General features: G+C 41.5%; 13 protein-coding genes and 1 non-coding gene across 14 annotated transcripts; 9 read left to right on the forward strand and 5 right to left on the reverse strand.

The window, feature by feature from the left end:
- Nucleotides 1-754: 754 nt before the first annotated feature.
- HTB1 (histone H2B) lies at nucleotides 755-1150 on the forward strand (the record flags this gene model as incomplete). The annotated part of the gene is made up of 1 exon (XM_448714.1): nucleotides 755-1150. One exon carries the CDS (start codon nucleotides 755-757, stop codon nucleotides 1148-1150), a length of 396 nt encoding a protein of 131 aa, XP_448714.1.
- A 391-nt stretch (nucleotides 1151-1541) lies between these two features.
- GVI51_K11319 (uncharacterized protein) lies at nucleotides 1542-1865 on the forward strand (the record flags this gene model as incomplete). Its single annotated transcript, XM_448715.1, has 1 exon — nucleotides 1542-1865. One exon carries the CDS (start codon nucleotides 1542-1544, stop codon nucleotides 1863-1865), a length of 324 nt encoding a protein of 107 aa, XP_448715.1.
- A 362-nt stretch (nucleotides 1866-2227) lies between these two features.
- RAD27 (multifunctional nuclease RAD27) lies at nucleotides 2228-3373 on the forward strand (the record flags this gene model as incomplete). Its single annotated transcript, XM_448716.1, has 1 exon — nucleotides 2228-3373. The coding sequence occupies one exon, from the start codon at nucleotides 2228-2230 to the stop codon at nucleotides 3371-3373; it is 1146 nt and encodes a 381-aa protein (XP_448716.1).
- A 541-nt stretch (nucleotides 3374-3914) lies between these two features.
- Nucleotides 3915-4979, forward strand: APN1 (DNA-(apurinic or apyrimidinic site) lyase APN1; the record flags this gene model as incomplete). Its single annotated transcript, XM_448717.1, has 1 exon — nucleotides 3915-4979. The coding sequence occupies one exon, from the start codon at nucleotides 3915-3917 to the stop codon at nucleotides 4977-4979; it is 1065 nt and encodes a 354-aa protein (XP_448717.1).
- A 650-nt stretch (nucleotides 4980-5629) lies between these two features.
- On the forward strand, nucleotides 5630-7246 carry PRR1 (serine/threonine protein kinase PRR1; the record flags this gene model as incomplete). The annotated part of the gene is made up of 1 exon (XM_448718.1): nucleotides 5630-7246. The coding sequence occupies one exon, from the start codon at nucleotides 5630-5632 to the stop codon at nucleotides 7244-7246; it is 1617 nt and encodes a 538-aa protein (XP_448718.1).
- Nucleotides 7247-7623: 377 nt separating this feature from the next.
- SBA1 (Hsp90 cochaperone SBA1) lies at nucleotides 7624-8280 on the reverse strand (the record flags this gene model as incomplete). The annotated part of the gene is made up of 1 exon (XM_448719.1): nucleotides 7624-8280. One exon carries the CDS (start codon nucleotides 8278-8280, stop codon nucleotides 7624-7626), a length of 657 nt encoding a protein of 218 aa, XP_448719.1.
- A 251-nt stretch (nucleotides 8281-8531) lies between these two features.
- On the forward strand, nucleotides 8532-9161 carry VPH2 (Vph2p; the record flags this gene model as incomplete). Its single annotated transcript, XM_448720.1, has 1 exon — nucleotides 8532-9161. The coding sequence occupies one exon, from the start codon at nucleotides 8532-8534 to the stop codon at nucleotides 9159-9161; it is 630 nt and encodes a 209-aa protein (XP_448720.1).
- A 160-nt stretch (nucleotides 9162-9321) lies between these two features.
- On the reverse strand, nucleotides 9322-10284 carry OAC1 (Oac1p; the record flags this gene model as incomplete). The annotated part of the gene is made up of 1 exon (XM_448721.1): nucleotides 9322-10284. The coding sequence occupies one exon, from the start codon at nucleotides 10282-10284 to the stop codon at nucleotides 9322-9324; it is 963 nt and encodes a 320-aa protein (XP_448721.1).
- Nucleotides 10285-10830: 546 nt separating this feature from the next.
- On the reverse strand, nucleotides 10831-12609 carry DGR2 (Dgr2p; the record flags this gene model as incomplete). Its single annotated transcript, XM_448722.1, has 1 exon — nucleotides 10831-12609. One exon carries the CDS (start codon nucleotides 12607-12609, stop codon nucleotides 10831-10833), a length of 1779 nt encoding a protein of 592 aa, XP_448722.1.
- A 575-nt stretch (nucleotides 12610-13184) lies between these two features.
- Nucleotides 13185-13748, forward strand: SRP21 (signal recognition particle subunit SRP21; the record flags this gene model as incomplete). Its single annotated transcript, XM_448723.1, has 1 exon — nucleotides 13185-13748. One exon carries the CDS (start codon nucleotides 13185-13187, stop codon nucleotides 13746-13748), a length of 564 nt encoding a protein of 187 aa, XP_448723.1.
- Nucleotides 13749-13975: 227 nt separating this feature from the next.
- On the reverse strand, nucleotides 13976-14524 carry ATG31 (Atg31p; the record flags this gene model as incomplete). The annotated part of the gene is made up of 1 exon (XM_448724.1): nucleotides 13976-14524. One exon carries the CDS (start codon nucleotides 14522-14524, stop codon nucleotides 13976-13978), a length of 549 nt encoding a protein of 182 aa, XP_448724.1.
- A 181-nt stretch (nucleotides 14525-14705) lies between these two features.
- On the reverse strand, nucleotides 14706-14779 carry tV(UAC)2. Its single transcript has one exon. It is a non-coding gene; the product is annotated as a tRNA-Val (tRNA).
- Nucleotides 14780-15144: 365 nt separating this feature from the next.
- Nucleotides 15145-16521, forward strand: SES1 (serine--tRNA ligase SES1; the record flags this gene model as incomplete). Its single annotated transcript, XM_448725.1, has 1 exon — nucleotides 15145-16521. One exon carries the CDS (start codon nucleotides 15145-15147, stop codon nucleotides 16519-16521), a length of 1377 nt encoding a protein of 458 aa, XP_448725.1.
- Nucleotides 16522-17899: 1378 nt separating this feature from the next.
- On the forward strand, nucleotides 17900-18916 carry RPS11A (40S ribosomal protein uS17; the record flags this gene model as incomplete). The annotated part of the gene is made up of 2 exons (XM_448726.1): nucleotides 17900-17944; nucleotides 18491-18916. The coding sequence occupies 2 exons, from the start codon at nucleotides 17900-17902 to the stop codon at nucleotides 18914-18916; spliced, it is 471 nt and encodes a 156-aa protein (XP_448726.1).
- Between the last annotated feature and the right edge of the window lie 351 nt (nucleotides 18917-19267).

The raw sequence follows: 19267 nt of genomic DNA on the forward strand, positions 1-19267 counted from the left end.
TGGGAAAGAAAATAGGAAGTATGCGATTGAGTGTTTTTCTCGTCAATAGGTATATTGTTATACAATGGGGCCCTCTGCCCCCCCGCCTGCAGTGAAAATGGATTTTGATATAGTATGTTTTCACATAGAAAGGGCAGTAGCAAGCTTCTACCAAGTATCACTGCTCTACTCTAGTTGTGTGGCACCTTGGGTACTTTCCGTTGTTCCCAATTTTTCGCAGACGGGTTACCGTGTATATCCATAGTTAAGTGTGAAGTTTCTGGTACGGATCTATGGGTCGTTGTTTCGACCATTTGGAGATCAATGCATAGGGTCGGCTATTTCATTATTGGTTATTTCAACACCCCCTGGTGTTAGTCCTTGGTGTTTGTTTATTTGCTCTTCTATAGGGATGTCTGAGTGCTGTGTACTGTGTGCTGTGTACGGTGTACGGTGTATTATGTACTATGTACTATGTACTATGTGTGTGGCAAAATAAAGATAGCCTATGTCGGATCGCCAGTGCCATATGGGAACGTCCCCGGCCCTACTCTGTGTCTTATCAATACGACATATTCTCAACTACTAAATTCTATATAGTAAACAAAGCTAGTTCTTTATAAAAAAAAACTTATATATAAAGACTTGGTATTTGTTTCTTGTAACTTCCCAATCTTCATACTTTTCAGTCCCTTTTTCAATAGTTTAGTTTATACTAAGAAAGAAAAAGGAAATCATACCCACAAACACAAAACACACTTTAAATATATATACAATGTCTGCTAAAGCCGAAAAGAAGCCTGCCTCCAAAGCCCCAGCTGAGAAGAAGCCAGCTGCCAAGAAGACTGCTCCATCTTCCGATGGTAAGAAGAGAACTAAGGCTAGAAAGGAGACTTACTCCTCTTACATCTACAAAGTTTTGAAGCAAACTCACCCAGACACCGGTATCTCTCAAAAGTCCATGTCTATTCTAAACTCCTTCGTTAACGATATCTTCGAAAGAATCGCTTCCGAAGCCTCCAAGTTGGCTGCTTACAACAAGAAGTCTACCATCTCCGCTAGAGAAATCCAAACCGCCGTTAGATTGATCTTGCCAGGTGAATTGGCTAAGCACGCCGTCTCTGAAGGTACTAGAGCTGTTACCAAGTACTCTTCTTCCACTCAAGCTTAAACTATGAAATCATAAAGAAAATATTTTTACTAATTTTTCTGTGTTTTTCATTAACAATCCCAAAAAAATAAATCCACATTTCATTTCACACAGCACTAAAATAATTATATTATTTTGCAAATGTTTTATTTCTCACTTACTATTTTTTTTTACTTTCTAATATGATTTGATGACGCAAAGAATGGCACATCATTCTGGGTATTAATTATCATGGGTTTTCTCTCCATCTGGGTCGGTAAATATATATCAAATTCAAAATATGTATTTTCAAATTATTTTTCTTTAATAATTAGATAGAAGTTATATATTCAGCTTCTATCGACATGTATAATAGCAAATCCGAATAAGCCTTATTATTTTTGAACTATAATAGTTGATTGTATGTCTTTTGATGTATTTCAGTTTTTACTTCTCTTTACCCTTAATACGTAATGTTATGTGTTTACTCTTTAAGATTCAACATCTGCTCATCTACCAATCTTGTCCGAATAGTAGAATATCATATCCAAAATATAAATTTATAGTACCAAATTACAAACAATCAATAAATTCAAGATTCTATCTGTATAAATCAAATAACCTCATTATAACTACAGTGTTACACAATAAAATACATAAACGTTGCAATATGATGCTGAAATGTAGAACATTTCTTTCTACCCTTGTTAATTTCTTTAAAGCGCCAACGATAGACTACTTACCCAATAGCTACTAACAGCTACTTTGCACCTCTTAACTTCATTTACATTTACATATACCTAGTATATCGCCCGTCTTCTGGGTAAGTTTGCAGGCTATTGCACTAAATTTGACGCGTAAGAACGTTTATATTTCAATAGTTCAATGTCGAATTCTTTATTTTACGCGTTACCTTTGCTCGCGTCCGTGAAAAATTCAGGTCCGAAGAGCTGGATGCGATGAGTTATCCTTTAAGCTTGGTAAAGACTTCAATAACTATCAGGAAAACTTACCATTGGCAATTGATTTAAGCTGTTTGGTAAGTTTTCATAGACACTTCAGATTGCTCACAGTTAGACGATTTAGGATCTAACAGACGCAGAAGACTTACCGACTAACATGGGTATTAAAGGTTTAAACTCGATCATAACTGAGCATGTGCCAAGCGCTATAAGAAAGAGCGATATCAAGGCGTTCTTTGGCCGTAAGGTGGCCATTGATGCGTCCATGTCCTTGTATCAGTTTTTAATTGCTGTACGACAACAGGATGGTGGCCAGCTTTCTACTGAAACCGGTGAGACTACATCACATTTGATGGGTATGTTCTATAGAACTCTGAGGATGATTGATAATGGTATCAAGCCATGTTATGTGTTTGATGGTAAACCACCCGTTTTAAAATCCCATGAACTAGATAAGAGAACCAGCAGAAGGGAAGAAACCGAAAAGAAGCTGGCTGAAGCCACAGAAGAAGCAGAGAAGATGAAGCACGAGAGAAGGTTGGTAAAAGTCTCCAAAGAGCATAATGATGAGGCTAAAAAGCTGTTAGAACTTATGGGAATTCCTTATGTTAATGCACCAGGTGAAGCAGAAGCTCAATGTGCCGAGCTAGCCAAGAAGGGTAAAGTATACGCTGCTGCAAGTGAAGACATGGATACTCTCTGTTACAGAACTCCATATCTATTAAGGCATTTAACATTTTCAGAAGCAAGAAAAGAACCCATCCACGAGATCAATACAGAAATTGTCTTGCAAGGCCTTGAGCTAACCATCGACCAATTCATTGACTTGGGTATAATGCTTGGTTGCGATTACTGTGATAGTATCAAAGGTGTAGGCCCAGTAACAGCATTGAAGCTGATGAAAGAGCACGGCTCATTGGAGAAGATTGTCGAATACATCGAGTCAGGTGAAGCCAATAACAAGTGGAAAGTTCCTGAGAATTGGCCATACAAGGAGGCCAGAGAATTATTTGTTAAGCCAGATGTCATTGATGCCAATGAAATTGATCTGAAATGGACTCCACCAAAGGAGGACGAACTGATACAATATTTGTGCCACGAAAAGAAATTCAGTGAAGAAAGAGTGAGGTCAGGTATCAAGAGATTACAAAAGGGCCTAAAATCCGGTGTACAAGGTCGTCTTGATGGTTTCTTCAAAGTCGTCCCAAAGACAAAAGAACAATTAGAGGCTGCTGCTGCAAAGGCCAAGTTAGCGAAAAAAAATGCTAAAGGAGCCAAGGGTAAGGTCACAAAGAGACGTTAAGTAATGCAGTAACAGCAAAATCTGCTATTCTTTTCCAACCAAATGACACCGCATCCGGAGACATCTGTTTAAATAATGACAAGATAAAAAAATCTGCTTGGAAACAAAGATAGACATAAATTGTATAACTAGGGAGTAGAAAGAGAAGTAGTTACTATGCACTACTATTATTGATATACATTATAATAATCCTGTCGCCAACTAGACCATTGAAATATCCACTAGCTTATTAATGATTGCTGATCTTGAATTTGATCAATGATTAGCAATGTGATTTTCTGCTTGACACTATTTCGGCGAAGAACAAGTTGGCTGAAAAAAAAAGTTAAAATTGAAGGAATCTGGAATTCTGTGCGATTAGCTCATCACCAATCATTGAATGAGTACAATAGTACAGAGTCTATTTGGCTGTCAGAGTATAACTATAAATATAATCTGCTGAACTCCCTAGTCAATTCATCGGCTCAGGTTGTAACTAAACTGGACTAAAATTGTGAAAGGCAAGACCCTAGATAATATAGTGACCAAGACGATTCGATCAATGAGTACGTTTGCAAGATCAACAGTGTCGAAGTACAAATTCGGGGCACACATGTCTGGTGCTGGAGGCATCTCAAACAGTGTTACCAATGCATTCAATGCCGGGTGCAACTCATTTGCAATGTTCTTGAAGTCCCCTAGAAAATGGGTATCTCCAGCATTCACACAGGAAGAGATCGCAAAGTTCAAAGAGAATTGTGAGAAATATGGTTACAACCCATTGACTGACATACTACCACATGGACAGTATTTCATAAACCTTGCAAATCCTGATCCCGAAAAAGCAGAGAAGAGTTATGAATCTTTCATCGATGATCTTACAAGATGTGAACAACTTGGTGTTGGTTTGTACAACTTTCATCCTGGTTCCACTTTGAAAGGTGATCACGATGAGCAATTAAAACAGTTAGCGTCATATATCAATAAGGCGTTAGGTGAGACGAAGTTTGTCAAGATTGTGCTAGAGAATATGGCTGGTACCGGTAATCTAGTTGGCAGTGATCTTACTGATCTGAGGAAAGTGATCGATATGGTCACTGATAAGTCACGAATTGGTGTCTGTATAGACACATGCCATACCTTTGCAGCAGGCTACGATATTCAGAGCAAAGACGCCTTCGACAAGTTCTGGAAAGATTTTGACGACATTATTGGCTATAAATACTTAGCATCTGTGCATCTTAATGACTCCAAAGCTCCACTGGGTGCTAACAGAGATCTACATGAAAAACTGGGTGAAGGATACTTGGGTTTAGATTTCTTTAGAAACCTGGCTCATTACGATCATTTGAAAGGCATACCAATTGTTCTGGAGACCCCACAACCTGACGACGCGGGATATGCCAAGGAGGTTAAACTTCTTGAATGGTTAGAGACCATTGAAGATGGTGATACTGACAAGTTAAAAGAAATGGAAGCTAAAAACGAAGAACTGCAAAAACTAGGTGAAAAGTCCAGGAAAGAACAAATGTCAAAATTTGAAAAGAAGAAGACTACGACTACTAAGAAAAGGAAAGCGACAGGCGCAGCAGATATCACAGCGCAGTTGAAAAAAGCCAAAAAATAATAAGTTACTAAGCTATCAAGCAAAATTATGGTTTGAATTCCTCCAAGATTCAGTACCTTGACAGAACTGCGCGCGCGATTTTTTAATGACTTAGGCATTATACAAAAACAATATGTATTAATTTATTCTATTTTTTCTCTCCAATCATAAACATATAACTAACAGGTTAACGAGCTGCAATATATTAATCTCAATTATTATATACAACTACTTGACTATGCCGTCATGGCTGTAAAGCTGCCGATGCGCATCAACAAAGGCGAGACAGCTGCAACATTTTTTTTGATCCCATCGGATTAGAGAAAACAAGTTACTTATGGGGACAACGATTTAAGGTGATTTACGGTTTCCAATTGCCCATATTTGTTATGGTTTAGAGGCTCAGAAATCTCTAACAACATTCAGTCAGGTACTTACAAGTTGCACTTTCTATAAGGACAATTACTTTTCCCAGTTTGCGCTTGATTTTGTTGAACGTGCATGGCACAGCCACAACTGCGAAGTACCGACACGCTTTTCTGAACGTTCTCGTTGCTGTTGTTCATTACATTACCAATTTCAATACTGTGCCCTTGACCTTGGAATTGGACCACATCCTAATTGAGAAATTGAGCTTTGTATCATCGCTGGTTATAGAACTCAGCTAATCCATGTCTGAGCAATATTTGCATAACGACCCTAAAACACCGCGAATTCCTCAAACTGGGTTTGATATACCTGAGGGGACAATGACCGGGTTCAATGGTACGTCAGAGGGTAACACGTCTGTTGCTGGTAGTATAGATGAGTTGACAAGTAGAGACACGAACGTCTCCGAATTTGGAGCTAGTGTTCCAGATATTACAATGAACACTGAAGTAGGAGCTGATGAGACGGAAGATGTGAAGGTTGTTACACCGTTGAGTGTTTCTATACCTACATTTGAGAATGTCGCCACTCTACCAACACCAATGGTGTACAGTCCCATGTCACCAGCTGTGTTGAATAAGTCACCTCAAGCTATCAAAAGCACTGAGATGAAGATCAACATTCCAAAGAGAAGGGCTCAATATAAACCAAACTTGGACGGATTAATCGGATCAAAACCTATCAGAATAATCTCAGAAGTGGTACCGACTCCAGATACCGCTCAGCAAAGAGTAATATCTTTACCAACAGTATCAGAAGAAACTACAACTGAGAATGATAAATTCCCCATTCACCATGACGGAACGGCACTTGCGGATGATTCTAACTCACAAGAAGACGATATAGTACTTATGGGATATAGAATTGGCGAATATACAAAAGCACTACAATGGCGAAAGGTGAAAACCATTGGTGTTGGTAATTTCAGCGATGTTCTTTTATATGAATCAATTGATCAAAATGATCCAGAATTACTCCAAGTAGCTGTGAAGAGGATAAGATATCCACAAGAATTGAAGGACATTAGAAACCGCTCAGCCAATTTTGATGAACTATTGGGTAGACTTGACAATTCTTTAACCAGGGAAATTTCTGTACTGAATTCTTTAAATCATCCATGCATTGTCAAACTATTTGGAGTGAACGATCCACTATTTATCGAAAGCTGTCGACCATTATATGATATGCTCAAGCTAAGACAAAAATTAGTTCCATGCAACTTAATCATGTCATACTGTGTTGGTGGAGATTTATTGGCCGCAATGTCACAATGTTCCGGCAACCTAGATCGTTGGCTGATTCAACGTCTATTTACAGAGATCCTTTTAGGTGTCAAATATTTACATGAACACAATATTATTCACAGAGACTTAAAGCTGGAGAACATTCTACTGAAGGTACCTCTTGGGAATATCAGATCCCTAAAGGATAAGGACATATACTACGAGCATAGTTTTGTAGAGATTGCCGATTTTGGGCTGTGCAAGAAAATAGAACCGGATGAGCTATGCACAGCAAGGTGCGGATCAGAAGACTACGTATCACCTGAAATACTAATGGGTGTACCATATGATGGTCACCTTTCTGACACTTGGGCTATGGGTGTCATTTTATATTCACTACTAGAAGATAGACTGCCATTCGATCCACTACCAGGTGCTTCTATTAGACAAAAAAACAGACCAACTGCACATAGAATAGCCAGATTTGAATGGAAATGGCATAAAATGATCGAAGATGATTCTTCTGCCAAGGAAATTGTCAATAATACTTTAACGAGAAAGAACCAGCGGTGGAATTGTAATGACATTTTCAACTCAGCATTTATCCAAGAAATTGTTGGATCATTGCAATTCTGACACAAAATCTCTTATTCTCACATTTCAGGCATATTATTCTTACTTTGTCTCTACATTAACTTTGGCTTGTTATTATTCACAGTGTTTTATTTTATTACTATTACTTTTTTTTTATCCTTGCATATACACATGAATCTCTTTTATCATCACATCATTTAGCTATCAATGAATACTAAATACATAAATGGTATTTTTATAATTATTGCCAGTTCAAGATTGAAACTGGCTCACAATCCTGGTACAAATGCAGACTGAATACATGCGTAAATTATATTGAGCTACAAATAATCAGTGTTAAAGAAAACATGATTATACAAATAAAGAAGAAAATACCTGCAGTCACTTACTTTTTTTCATGAGGTAGACATCTCTTGGACTCAATCTTTCTTGATCTCCTCGATCTCTTCCTCATCCTCATCTTCTCCACCGAAGTCTCCTAGATCTTCACCGCCTAAACCGCCTAGACCGCCTTGTTGGCTTAGCATGCTCTGCAGTTGTTCCATGCTTGGACCACCTGGGCCGCCCATTCCGCCCATGCCGGGCATTCCGCCCATGTCGCCCATGCCACCCATGCCGGCACCGCCCATGCCGCCCATCAACTGGCTGAAGTCCATGTCGCCTGGCATACCGGTGTCAGCGGCGGTCTCTTGCTCGTCCTCGTCAACCCACTTGTCGAAATCGGTCTTGATGTTGGAGTACTTGATCTTCTCCTTGGTCAAACGTGGCCAGTACTCTAGCTCCAGGTCCTTCTTGAACAACTTCAGGAAGTAGTGCTGGCCATTGGCAATCTTGTGTAGAGACTTCTCCGGAACAATGTCCTTGTAGAAGTCAATGTGCAGCTTGTAAGTGTGCTTGTGCTCATCGCCAACATGTCCACGAGATTGCGCCTCCAGATCCAAAGAACCAGCTTCAATCTTAACCTCAGGAGACTCGCAATCTGGAATACTAACAGTAATCAACAGGTAGTTCTTCTCAGCATCGCTCTCGCTGGACCTCTGCGCCCACGCAACTTCAGGTGTCAATACTTTGGACATCTTCAATTCAACTTGCTTCGTGGTCCTTCCCAACCCCAGCAAATGCAAAGGTCTGGTAAGCACCGTCACCTAAATGTTGGGCCCTTTATATACAAATTTTTCCAGCCAGTTGGGCTCCCTCCCCCCCAGAGAGGCGAGAAATCCCCTTAAGGCCTTTAAAAAGTGAAAACCTTCCAGAAACTTCCTTCAAGGCGATGAGCTTCAATCTGAGCTGAAGTTCATAGCATATAAAAGCTGTGTTTCCAGTACATATGTTTGAAGTGGCAGTAGGTAGTGCGTTGCGGCGGGCGCTGGAATCCGCGGTGGAAGCTGCGGTGGCTGCGGGAGATGGCGATGCGAAGGTGCGATTGCTAGAGCTGATTGAGCGTGGGAGTGTGCCGTGTGGTGAATTGGCTGAGTTGTGTCGAGCTTGGGGTTCCGAGGTGTCAGTTTCAGAGGCGTTGTCTGGGCTAGAGTTCAAGTTCAAGGACAGAGAGACGAGGAAGCCTAGTCCCGAGTTTCAAGCGCAATTGGCTCGGCTGCGTGCATTGCAACAGGAGCAAGAGTACCAGCAGATTGTGAAGAACCGTGATCTTGCCATCACCACTGAGTCAGAAGCAACGCCGGCGCAGATCAACCGTGAGATTAAGGAACAAGTAACGACGGTTTTCAATATCATAATCAGTGTCATATCTGTAGTGGTGGCCATCTGGTACTGGTCACGTACGTCAGCTGGTCTGGCTATACACCACAGGATTTTCTTATGCATGTTCTTCGGGATCCTGGTGCTTGTCGCAGAGGTGGTGGTTTACTCTAGCTACCTTTCCAAGATCGAAGAGGCCAAGGCCAGCGAGAAGTCCAAGAAAGAGCATAAAAAGCTGGTCCAAAAGTATGTGTTTTGACCAAAGTAATGTTGTCTGCCCCTGTGTTATCAGCCTGCTTGAAATGAATAATGCACTATCGATTCTTAGTATTTTGCTCTATAAAATGGATATATAAATTTATTTTCGTGGTTTTTTAGTATGATGGGGTGGTCGCTAGACTGTTTAATGCTACCATGTCTTAGTTGTGACCGAGGACCTTAGACTCAAATGCATGAACCAATTTCATTGTTTGTTCCAAGAATGTCAAACATAGAATGGTATGTGGCCCAATTCTGAAAACTTGTGCTTCGAAACCCTTGTATAAGGCAGTGATACCTTCAATCTTGACGGTCTTCACCAAACAGTCAATTGGACCCTTGTACAGGTCTCCCTTTTGGTTATATATTCTGGTTAGGATAACGTCCCATGGATTCATCACCACTGCGACACCGAGACCCGAGATGGTACTGGCTGTCAAATGTAGAGATGGGCCATCTTCCATGATATCGTTTCTTAGCAAGAAGTTCTTTGCAGTGTTGTAGATCGGCAGTTGCACAGAAGACCCAGCACCTGTTCTTAGGATTGCGGCATCGATACCACGGAACAGGCCTTTAACACCTTCCGTCATGTAAATGGTCTTCAAACCGTTCCACACACCAGTGTAATGTGTCTGTTCACCAATCTTGATTGCATTAGAGTAAGACTGCAGTCTTGTCTTCACCAAGAACAATGGCGAACCCATGACTGCACCGATAATACCAGAGGCGGCACCTGCAAACACGTTGATACCAACACTTTGAACTTTGTGAGATTCCTGGTCTGGATAAAAAGTCTTGTTCATCACAGCTCTGATAGGCTCATAGAAACCCAAACGGGACCCATTTAATGCAATCTGGTAAATGTACGCAGCCACTAGACCCTTCTGAAGACCTCTGATACCTTCATTTCTAAACACAACACCCATAGCCTGGAATGGGTTGGTGTATATCCTCTGGTTCGCAGCCATTAGCTCACCTTGTAACTGCATCCGTATCTTCACCACTTCAATTGGGTTAGTCACAGTCACAGCTATACACGCCGCGAGTCCACCCGCGGTGAAGGAACCAAACTTGCTCACTTTCTGAGCAGCACTCTTCTGAATCTTGTCCTCACCTTTAGCCATTTTGAACTCGTTTGTATTGTTTCTTTAAAGAATATTATGTCTATGATTTCTGTGTAGTTTACAATAATATAAACTTTTCCAAGTCGGAATGCGATGAGCTGCGTAGTGCGAACAAACTATAAAGATATATGTTTGAAATAAAAGTCAAGAGAAGAGATAAACTCAAGGGTCCTAGCCATTGCTTATATACCAAGTTGAACCACCATTGTGCTTCCTAGATTAATTTTTTTTTTTTCATTCCCTTCCACACATTATATTACAAGAAATCAGTCATTTTGAAGTAATCATCAAGTGTGGGAGCGGAACCGGTCACCCTCTAACTCAGCTAAGTACAGCTTTAGTCTCGATCTTGTGATGGTGGATGTGATCACCGATCCCACCTTTGTTCGGAAGTGGGAATCATCGATGTTGAACCTGGACCGGTTTCCTTCATGATAAATCAGCGAACAGGTACCTGGCCATATGATAAAGTCACATGTAAGAGTGGTGCTTTTAAAGATGTGTCAAGAGTAAGATACACCCTACCGTTCTTCAACTCACTATCCTTCAGAATGTAGACTGTTTTGTCTCCATTGCACTGTGCAAGACATTTATCAAAGTCTCTCTAGCGATGTCTGACAAATCAGTTCTAAACACTCGCAACTTGCCAACACTGTCTGTCGTAACCACTATGGGGCCTATGATATCACAGGAGTCCATCTCTACGTCTCTCAACTCTACGTTGTTTGAATAACATCTGCACGTAAACTCATATATGAAGTCATTTGATTGTGTCACTGCAGCTATGGTACCTATCGGTGCTATATTGACAGTTGTAATAGGGTGATCATGCGCGTGGAATGAGAAAGTATGAGAGTGTCTGAGTATGTAGTTCTCTTCTCGTTGTTCTTCGATTGTTGACTTTGTAGTAGAACCTGTCGGTTGTCCGATGGGCATCGTCTGTGTAACAGTACTCTCATGGCTAAACGTCATCGATTGTTGTTGACCATGTCTCATGCCTTTGTCGTTACTCCCCATCTCTACATCTGCCGCTGCGTATGTACTGAAGAACATATCTAATACACTAGAGGTCACTTCTTTTGTGTGTCCCAGAATCCGTTCTGTTCTTCTTCTGCGGTGTGTAGTGCTAGCATATAGAATCTCATTGGTTGCTCTAGTTAGCATGAGATCCTGGTAATTTAACCTCCACACATAGAACCATTGGTCTTCACTGCTGCAATATATGAATGGTTTGTCATCCCAAATACATAGCTGAGCCCGATGTCTAAACTGCTCACAATGGAAACCTTTCAATTCCAAGTTATGATAGCCCCCTTCTGTCAGTTTAAACACTCTGATTCTTTCGTCTCCCGATGTGACCACTATTCTAGCGGTGCTATACTCGTTATCTTCTTGTATCTCGTCTAACCTGTTATCTGTAACTATCCATTCTATGCCAGTAATTTTTATTTTATCAGCTCCATTGCGCAAATTACCATCAATTGACCTGCCATTGATTATATGAAATTTATCAATCAACTTCAAGCCCATTGTGGAAAACACATAAATGTAACCACCAAATGTGCCAACAACTGTGAAGTGGGACATCCCAGGAGATACTGTTACCACATTTATGGGCTCCTCACAGTTGAAGCTGTATTCAACCCGGTTATCCGTCACAGACCAGAACCTCACGCAATGGTCCAGACAACCGCTGATAAAAAATCTATCATCTGCCTCTATAAATTTAGCGCTCGTAACTAAGTCAGGATGATCGAACCTCATAATTGGACGGTTCCCATCAAATGGTGTCCATAATGTTACGTAACTGTCAACTGATGAGACTAGCAAAAAATGGTTAACGGACCATGAGAGGTCTAGCACTTCTCTATGAACCTTTTCATCTGAGTTCAAAGATACGATATCCAACTCATTGAAAATCGGAGCATACTGTATCTTACGCTTGCCTGTCTCTTCACACTCGGCATCACTAATACCAAGCTTCTCTGATTTAGTCTGCAGCACTTTCAGCACCATAAGTGATCCATCTTTACAACCGACACAAAAGAGTGTACCGTCTTTGCTAAAACGAGATACAGTGACAGAAGAACCACCCAGTTGCAGTTCTTGAGCTAGAAATAATCTTTTAAAGGGTAATATATCGCAGTCAGCCTGTTTCTTGAGCAACTTGACGTAGTCAGGCCTGACCAGGTACTTCTCAAATTGATCGTGGTCGAAGTTAGTGACATCATTTATCTGTACTCTGCTGCGCGCATCGAAATCCAGCGGCTGTAGATCAGCAGAATACGTACCAGAACGTACTGACTCCGTATCTTCTTCAATCATTGTACTTCCCAATTCTTCATAACTTAGCTATGCATGGACAAGTAACCTACTTTAATACCATCAAGGCATTTTAATTAATTACATTCAAAACAAATAGGAACTTGAAAAGAAAATACAGTTACTCAAGCCATAAAAACACTAAGTGAAATTTTTTGTAAAACGCACACGCCTATATTTCAAAGGTTTTGTGTCCATAAGGGGCACATCCTCGGTTACTAAATAGCAAATTAATATCTCAGTCTCATGAATATTGCATTTCCATTTTATGGCTATTATACAATAATCATGTGACTTTTCGTGTATAATCACATTCCATCACACTTTTGGCAAGAATCAGTGTATCCAGCAGAAGTTCGCAAAGTAATAGTTATAACCACTGCAAAAGATGTCAACGGTTCGTGGAGCGGTTAGCTACTATACTTATCTTTCTCTATGGAAGCACAGCATTCGATTATTCTAATTGCTCGTACGTGCTGGATTTGTTGATCTATAACCCCCCTCGGAGCAGGAATTTAAAAAGATAGTAATAGCCATTGAACCAAAAAAAGAGCAAGTGACGCTGTTTACCTCAAAGGATGTCTGTGAAACCCATTGATACGTTTATCGAGAACAGTGTGAAGCTGTTTGAAGCCAACCCATCGGGGTCTAGCATAACTATAAGTTATCACGGTGGTGCCAAGGCTGACCCTGTGGTGTTCCGCACGCATAACCCACACTTGTCGACCACGTACAAGTACCAGACGAAGATGAACAAGGAAGTGTCCCGTGTGCTAAACGCTTTGGGTCCCAGAGGTGTGTCTATGAATCCGATCAGCAAGATAGCGAAGAGGCGCAATTACCTTGATGTGGTGAAGAAGGCCAAGCAGATGAACAACAGCAAGATAAGTAAGAAGCAGGCGAAACTGATCAGAAAAGCACAGACGAACCCAATCGTGAATACTATCGGTATTGGTAAGCTTATCGCCAACGAGGATATCAAGGAGGTGAAGACTGAAAGCACATCCGGAGGTGCTGGAAACAAGAAAACCAAGCAAAAGAAGAACAAGAACAACAAGGATAGCACACCAGTGGTGAACACCAGTGCGAATGCACAATCTAAGGGAAAGAACAAGAAGAACAAGAACAAGAAGAAGCGTTAAGGTCTGACACTAGTTGCCTGAAAACAATTGTGTGCAAAAGGGCCTGAATCAAACGCTGAGTGGTCCCCGCAACCCGGATGTGCAGTTTACAGCATAGCATATATAAAAATACAACACGCGCACTCAAAAAATAAATACTGTATAATAGATTAATTTACAATGATAGCTTTTAAGTTTTCTATCTTTCTGCTGTAAGATTACGTATGACTTGTTATCTTATGAAGGTTTTAATTCAATGCGTCCGATATCATCTGTAGCTGTTTGTTCTGTATACAGAATATCCTGGTCAATTCATCTAGTTTGAGGTCCTCGAGGTTCAGATTCCTGTAGTCCTTGAACTCTGAGACCAGCTCCAGTTCAATGCTCAGTGGTGCCTCCCGCGGCACATCGGGGCCCGCAGCCGGATCTGAGATGTCCCCTGACTTCTTGCCAGCGTCACCACCGGTGTCGTTGCCGCTGGTCAGCCACGATAACGACCTCTGCGATGCCAAGCTCACGGGCCGCTCCCGCCTGTACGACAGCATCTCATACTGATCGCTGATCAGCTCGACGTTCTCCAGCTGCCCGGCGCCGTCGATCTCCACAATAATAACGTTCTCCAGCTCACTGTCCGGCTGCTGCTGTTGGAACACCAGGTCGTCCACATCAGCGACGTCGTCGTCATCCTCGAATATGTACTTGATGTTAGTCGGGAACATGGCCTGCGGCGCGCCTTCCTCCTTCTTAAACAGGTGCCATATATTCCTGTCATACACAGTCAGCGACAGCGGTTCCATTGCTGGTATACAGGTAATACTGGTAAGTAAATGGTGAGTACTGGTGCACTGTTGGAAATGTTATAATCTGTGTAGCTGTACAAATAGCTGTGCTAATACGCTTGCTAGGAGGCAATGAAGGGTGAGGAGCTGAGCTCATCGAGTTTGCCAAAAATTAAAAATAGAAAAAAGAGAGAAAGGATGATCCAACCGAGGTTCGAACTCGGGATCTTCGCCGTGTAAAGGCGACGTCTTAAACCACTGGACTATTGGACCATTTCTTCCTTCGTGGTACTCCACTGGCGAAATGCGTTTAACAATGTTTTAAAATTTTCAAAAAAAACACACACAATATCCAATCACCATAAACGTATAACATGTGGAAAATACACGTATGTAGGTATATGAAAATTTTTTGGGCTGAGAGAACAAGCTGGCAACTTCAATCATCACTTGACCACTTCACCACTTCACCAACAAACTGGTGAAACTGGTGAAACTGGCAAAAACTGACATAGCAATGCTTGGGATCACTAACACGGGACTATAGGTCTCTTGAGAATAGTTGGGCGTCTAGAAGAATATCAGTACCTTGGGGGGAAGACAGTGGCAGTGAAAGAAAAGGAAGACGAGCGAGAACGATGTTGGATATCAACCAGTTTATTGAAGAGAAAGGTGGTAACCCTGAGCTGATCAGACAGTCTCAGAAGGCTAGATATGCCAGTGTTGAGTTAGTTGATGAGATTATTGCTGACTACAAGGACTGGGTCAAGACGAGGTTTGAGCTGGATGAGTTGAACAAGAAGCTGAACAAGTTGCAGAAGGACATCGGTATGAAGTTCAAGGCCAAGGAGGATGCTAGCGAGCTCTTGGCTGAGAAGGACAAGCTGAGCGAGGAGAAGAAGCAATTGATCGAGAAGGAGCAGAAGGAGGACAAGGATCTGAGACAGAAGGTGAATCAGATTGGTAACATTGTCCACCCATCTGTGGTTGTCTCTAATGATGAGGAGAACAACGAGCTGGTCCGTACTTGGAAGCCAGAGGGCTTGGCTGATGTCGGCCCAGTTGCCTCCGTTACTGGTAAGCCAGCCGCTTTGTCTCACCACGAGATCTTGCTAAGACTGGACGGTTACGACCCAGAGCGTGGTGTTAAGATCTCTGGCCACAGAGGTTACTTCTTCAGAAACTACGGTGTCTTCTTGAACCAGGCTTTGATCAACTACGGTCTGCACTTCTTGGCCAGCAAGGGTTACATCCCATTGCAAGCCCCAGTCATGATGAACAAAGAAGTTATGGCCAAGACCGCCCAATTGTCCCAATTCGACGAAGAACTATACAAGGTCATCGATGGTGAAGACGAGAAGTACTTGATTGCTACTTCTGAACAGCCAATCTCTGCTTACCACAGCGGTGAATGGTTTGAGAAGCCACAGGAACAACTGCCAATCCGTTACGTTGGTTACTCCTCCTGTTTCCGTAGAGAAGCCGGTTCTCACGGTAAGGACGCTTGGGGTGTTTTCAGAGTCCACGCCTTCGAGAAGATTGAACAGTTCTGTATAACCGAACCAGAGAAGTCCTGGGAAGAGTTCGACAGAATGATCGCTAACTCCGAAGAATTCTACCAATCCTTGAAACTTCCATACCGTGTTGTTGGTATCGTCTCCGGTGAATTGAACAACGCCGCTGCCAAGAAGTACGATCTAGAGGCTTGGTTCCCATACCAAAAGGAATACAAGGAATTGGTTTCCTGCTCCAACTGTACTGACTACCAATCCAGAAACTTGGAAATCAGAAGTGGTATCAAGAAGATGAACGACAGAGAGAAGAAGTACGTCCACTGTTTGAACTCCACCTTGGCTGCTACCCAAAGGGCCCTATGTTGTGTTCTTGAAAACTACCAAACCGAGGATGGTTTGATTGTTCCAGAAGTCTTGAGAAAGTACATCCCAGGTGAACCAGAATTCTTGCCATTCGTTAAGGAACTACCAAAGAACTCCACCTCCAACAAGAAGAAATAAACATGATATCATAAACATGATGTTGATACCATTTTACCCGAAGAGCTTGTCTTACTCATTCTCTGTGATCTATTGCTGATATAAAAAATCCCATACCGAGAGAATGGAATTCGGTCTTTCCGAGAATTATAATTGCAAGAGAACAAACAAAATTACTAACAAAGGAAAACAGGATACAGACCCTGTTTACTTTAACGTTGAAAAGTGGTGAACTAAATTATGCATTTCCTCTGAACTTTTCATGCTATATACTCTTTTTATTTTCTACCCATGTAATGTTAATGAAAGAAACAAATAAATACAATTAATAAGAAAAACCTTAAAACAAAATTGTCATTTTGAAGAACAAGTGCTTAGTTACTACTGGTACCATGATTAGGACTATGCATCCAGAGAGTCACCCAATGCTCATTGCATACACAACGAAAGACAATTTGAGCATCCGTACGTAGCACATGACTCAGTATCCCCCCCAAGCTAGATCTTTGTGACTGATAAACCCATACACCATATCTAACTAGATTGGATTTCCGTTCTCTCCAGTAAGACTGACTATCACAAAATTACCTCGTTTGGGAATACAAGGTTTTTGCATTAACACTGAAACACAGAAAAGACGTAGTGCTTTCCACGGGCACTTCAATGGACAGTAGCAGATGCGACAGCCGGGGATCTCTCCGCCCTCCTTGAGTTTCTGTGCTTCCCACTACCAAGTAAACCACAGACCGTGCCATACCTCAGTGCCCCTGTGCCAGTCGCAGTGGCCTCCCCCCTCCGTCCCACGATGACAGTGGTAGAGACAGCGCCCTCGTTCTGGCAGTGCAAGGGACTGACTCTCGTATGGGCTACTTCTGCCTGGACACGGGGGGGGGGAGGGAAGAGCATTGCTTGGATGGGTCTGCCACTTACTACCACAGTAACCTCTGCTGGTCTTCCTGGTGAGCTAGGCAAGACATGAGGCTAGGGAGTTGAGGGCTCAGTAGTTTGCTCAGCCTAGAGCTCCTCTGCCTAACCTCCCCCCACAGTACCACCAACCAGTCGGCCTAAACTGCTCGGAACTAACAAATGCCTGCCTAGAGACTCTGAGCCTAACTGCACAGACTGTTCCTCTCCCGCCTGGCTGGTGACTCTGTGGCTGGGGGGAGGCCGACCAGAGAGCTCTTGCCTTCCTCCCACAGATGCTGAATGGCCCTGCAGTGTTTGGAAAATTTCACTTTCTCAATAGCCCAATACTCGCTGGGCCGCAGCTCCATGAGTGGAAATATTGTCAATGAGAGATGAATAAAACATTTAGATTGGATAAAACAGTCTGTAAGCGGTTAAAAATTTATAACCTAATTCTTGATCACAGCCTAAGGAGTCCTAAGAAACCGCCAAGATGTCCACTGAATTGACTGTTCAATCTGAAAGAGCTTTCCAAAAGGTATGCATTTAGAATCCCATCGAGAAATACAAGGCAGATAATATTGAAGTTTTAGTTATAAGCAATCACAATACTGTTACATATGTTGTAACAAGGAGAGGCAATAGAGGCTACCGCAATATCACTACTATGCTGAGAATATCGATAACTAAGGGCCTTCCATAATGACCAATCCAATGAGGAAACAATTTTGAAAACCGAGATAATACCCAAGACCCCAATAGTAATAGCACATAAGAGAGCATATTGCCCGTTTATTGGGTTGCTTAGCTACTATATCAGAACTACTTGTGATCATGTTTTTTTTGACAAATCTTCGATTTATGCTGCTAATTAAATCAAAACCAATTATTCGAATAGTTTTACTAACAAATTATCATATCAATACTATTTCCTTCGACTCTGAATCTTCTTTTATCAAAAAAATATAAATGTTATGTGGGCTATATTAAATGTTACCAAGACTTAGTTAAGTATGTGAAAGAAGAAGAGTAACCTTAAGTCAGAAGAGGAAACAATGGAATAGTTGATATCACTGAAATACAGCAACCTCACATCTTCAGCAACCCAAAGTTCAAGACCTCTAAGAGAACCAAGAGATGGTATAAGAACGCTGGTCTAGGTTTCAAGACCCCAAAGACCGCCATCGAAGGTTCTTACATTGACAAGAAGTGTCCATTCACTGGTTTGGTTTCCATCCGTGGTAAGATCTTGTCTGGTACCGTTGTTTCCACCAAGATGCACCGTACCATCATCATCAGAAGAGACTACTTGCACTACGTTCCAAAATACAACAGATACGAAAAGAGACACAAGAACGTTCCAGTCCACGTCTCCCCAGCTTTCCGTGTCCAAGTTGGTGACATTGTTACCGTTGGTCAATGTAGACCAATCTCCAAGACCGTTAGATTCAACGTCTTGAAGGTTGCTGCTGCTACTGGTAAGGCTAACAAGCAATTCCACAAGTTCTAAATTAAATAGATAAAAAGAAACTAATAAATTTAGCACAAAACTCATCATATCAGATCCGTTTTTTTTTTTAACTCTATTAAACTCTAATAAAATTTAAGAATACATTTCCTTCTATCAATCAGTATTTATCATATCTCACTTACACATATATGAGCTCTAAATAATCATCACATCTCAATACAGCAAGGACTTGAGACGTGAATTGTCCTCAAGCTTCTGCAGCACAGCTAGATTGAGGTTGCGACTACATTTTCAAACTTAACATACTATACACCTGAAAGTAACGCAATATTCAAACTCTCATTCATTTTTATACTTATATTAAATGTAGAGACTATAATAAATTAATCA

The sequence above is a fragment of the Nakaseomyces glabratus genome, chromosome K, assembly GCF_010111755.1.
Source record: "Nakaseomyces glabratus chromosome K, complete sequence".
Lineage (NCBI taxonomy): Eukaryota > Fungi > Ascomycota > Saccharomycetes > Saccharomycetales > Saccharomycetaceae > Nakaseomyces > Nakaseomyces glabratus.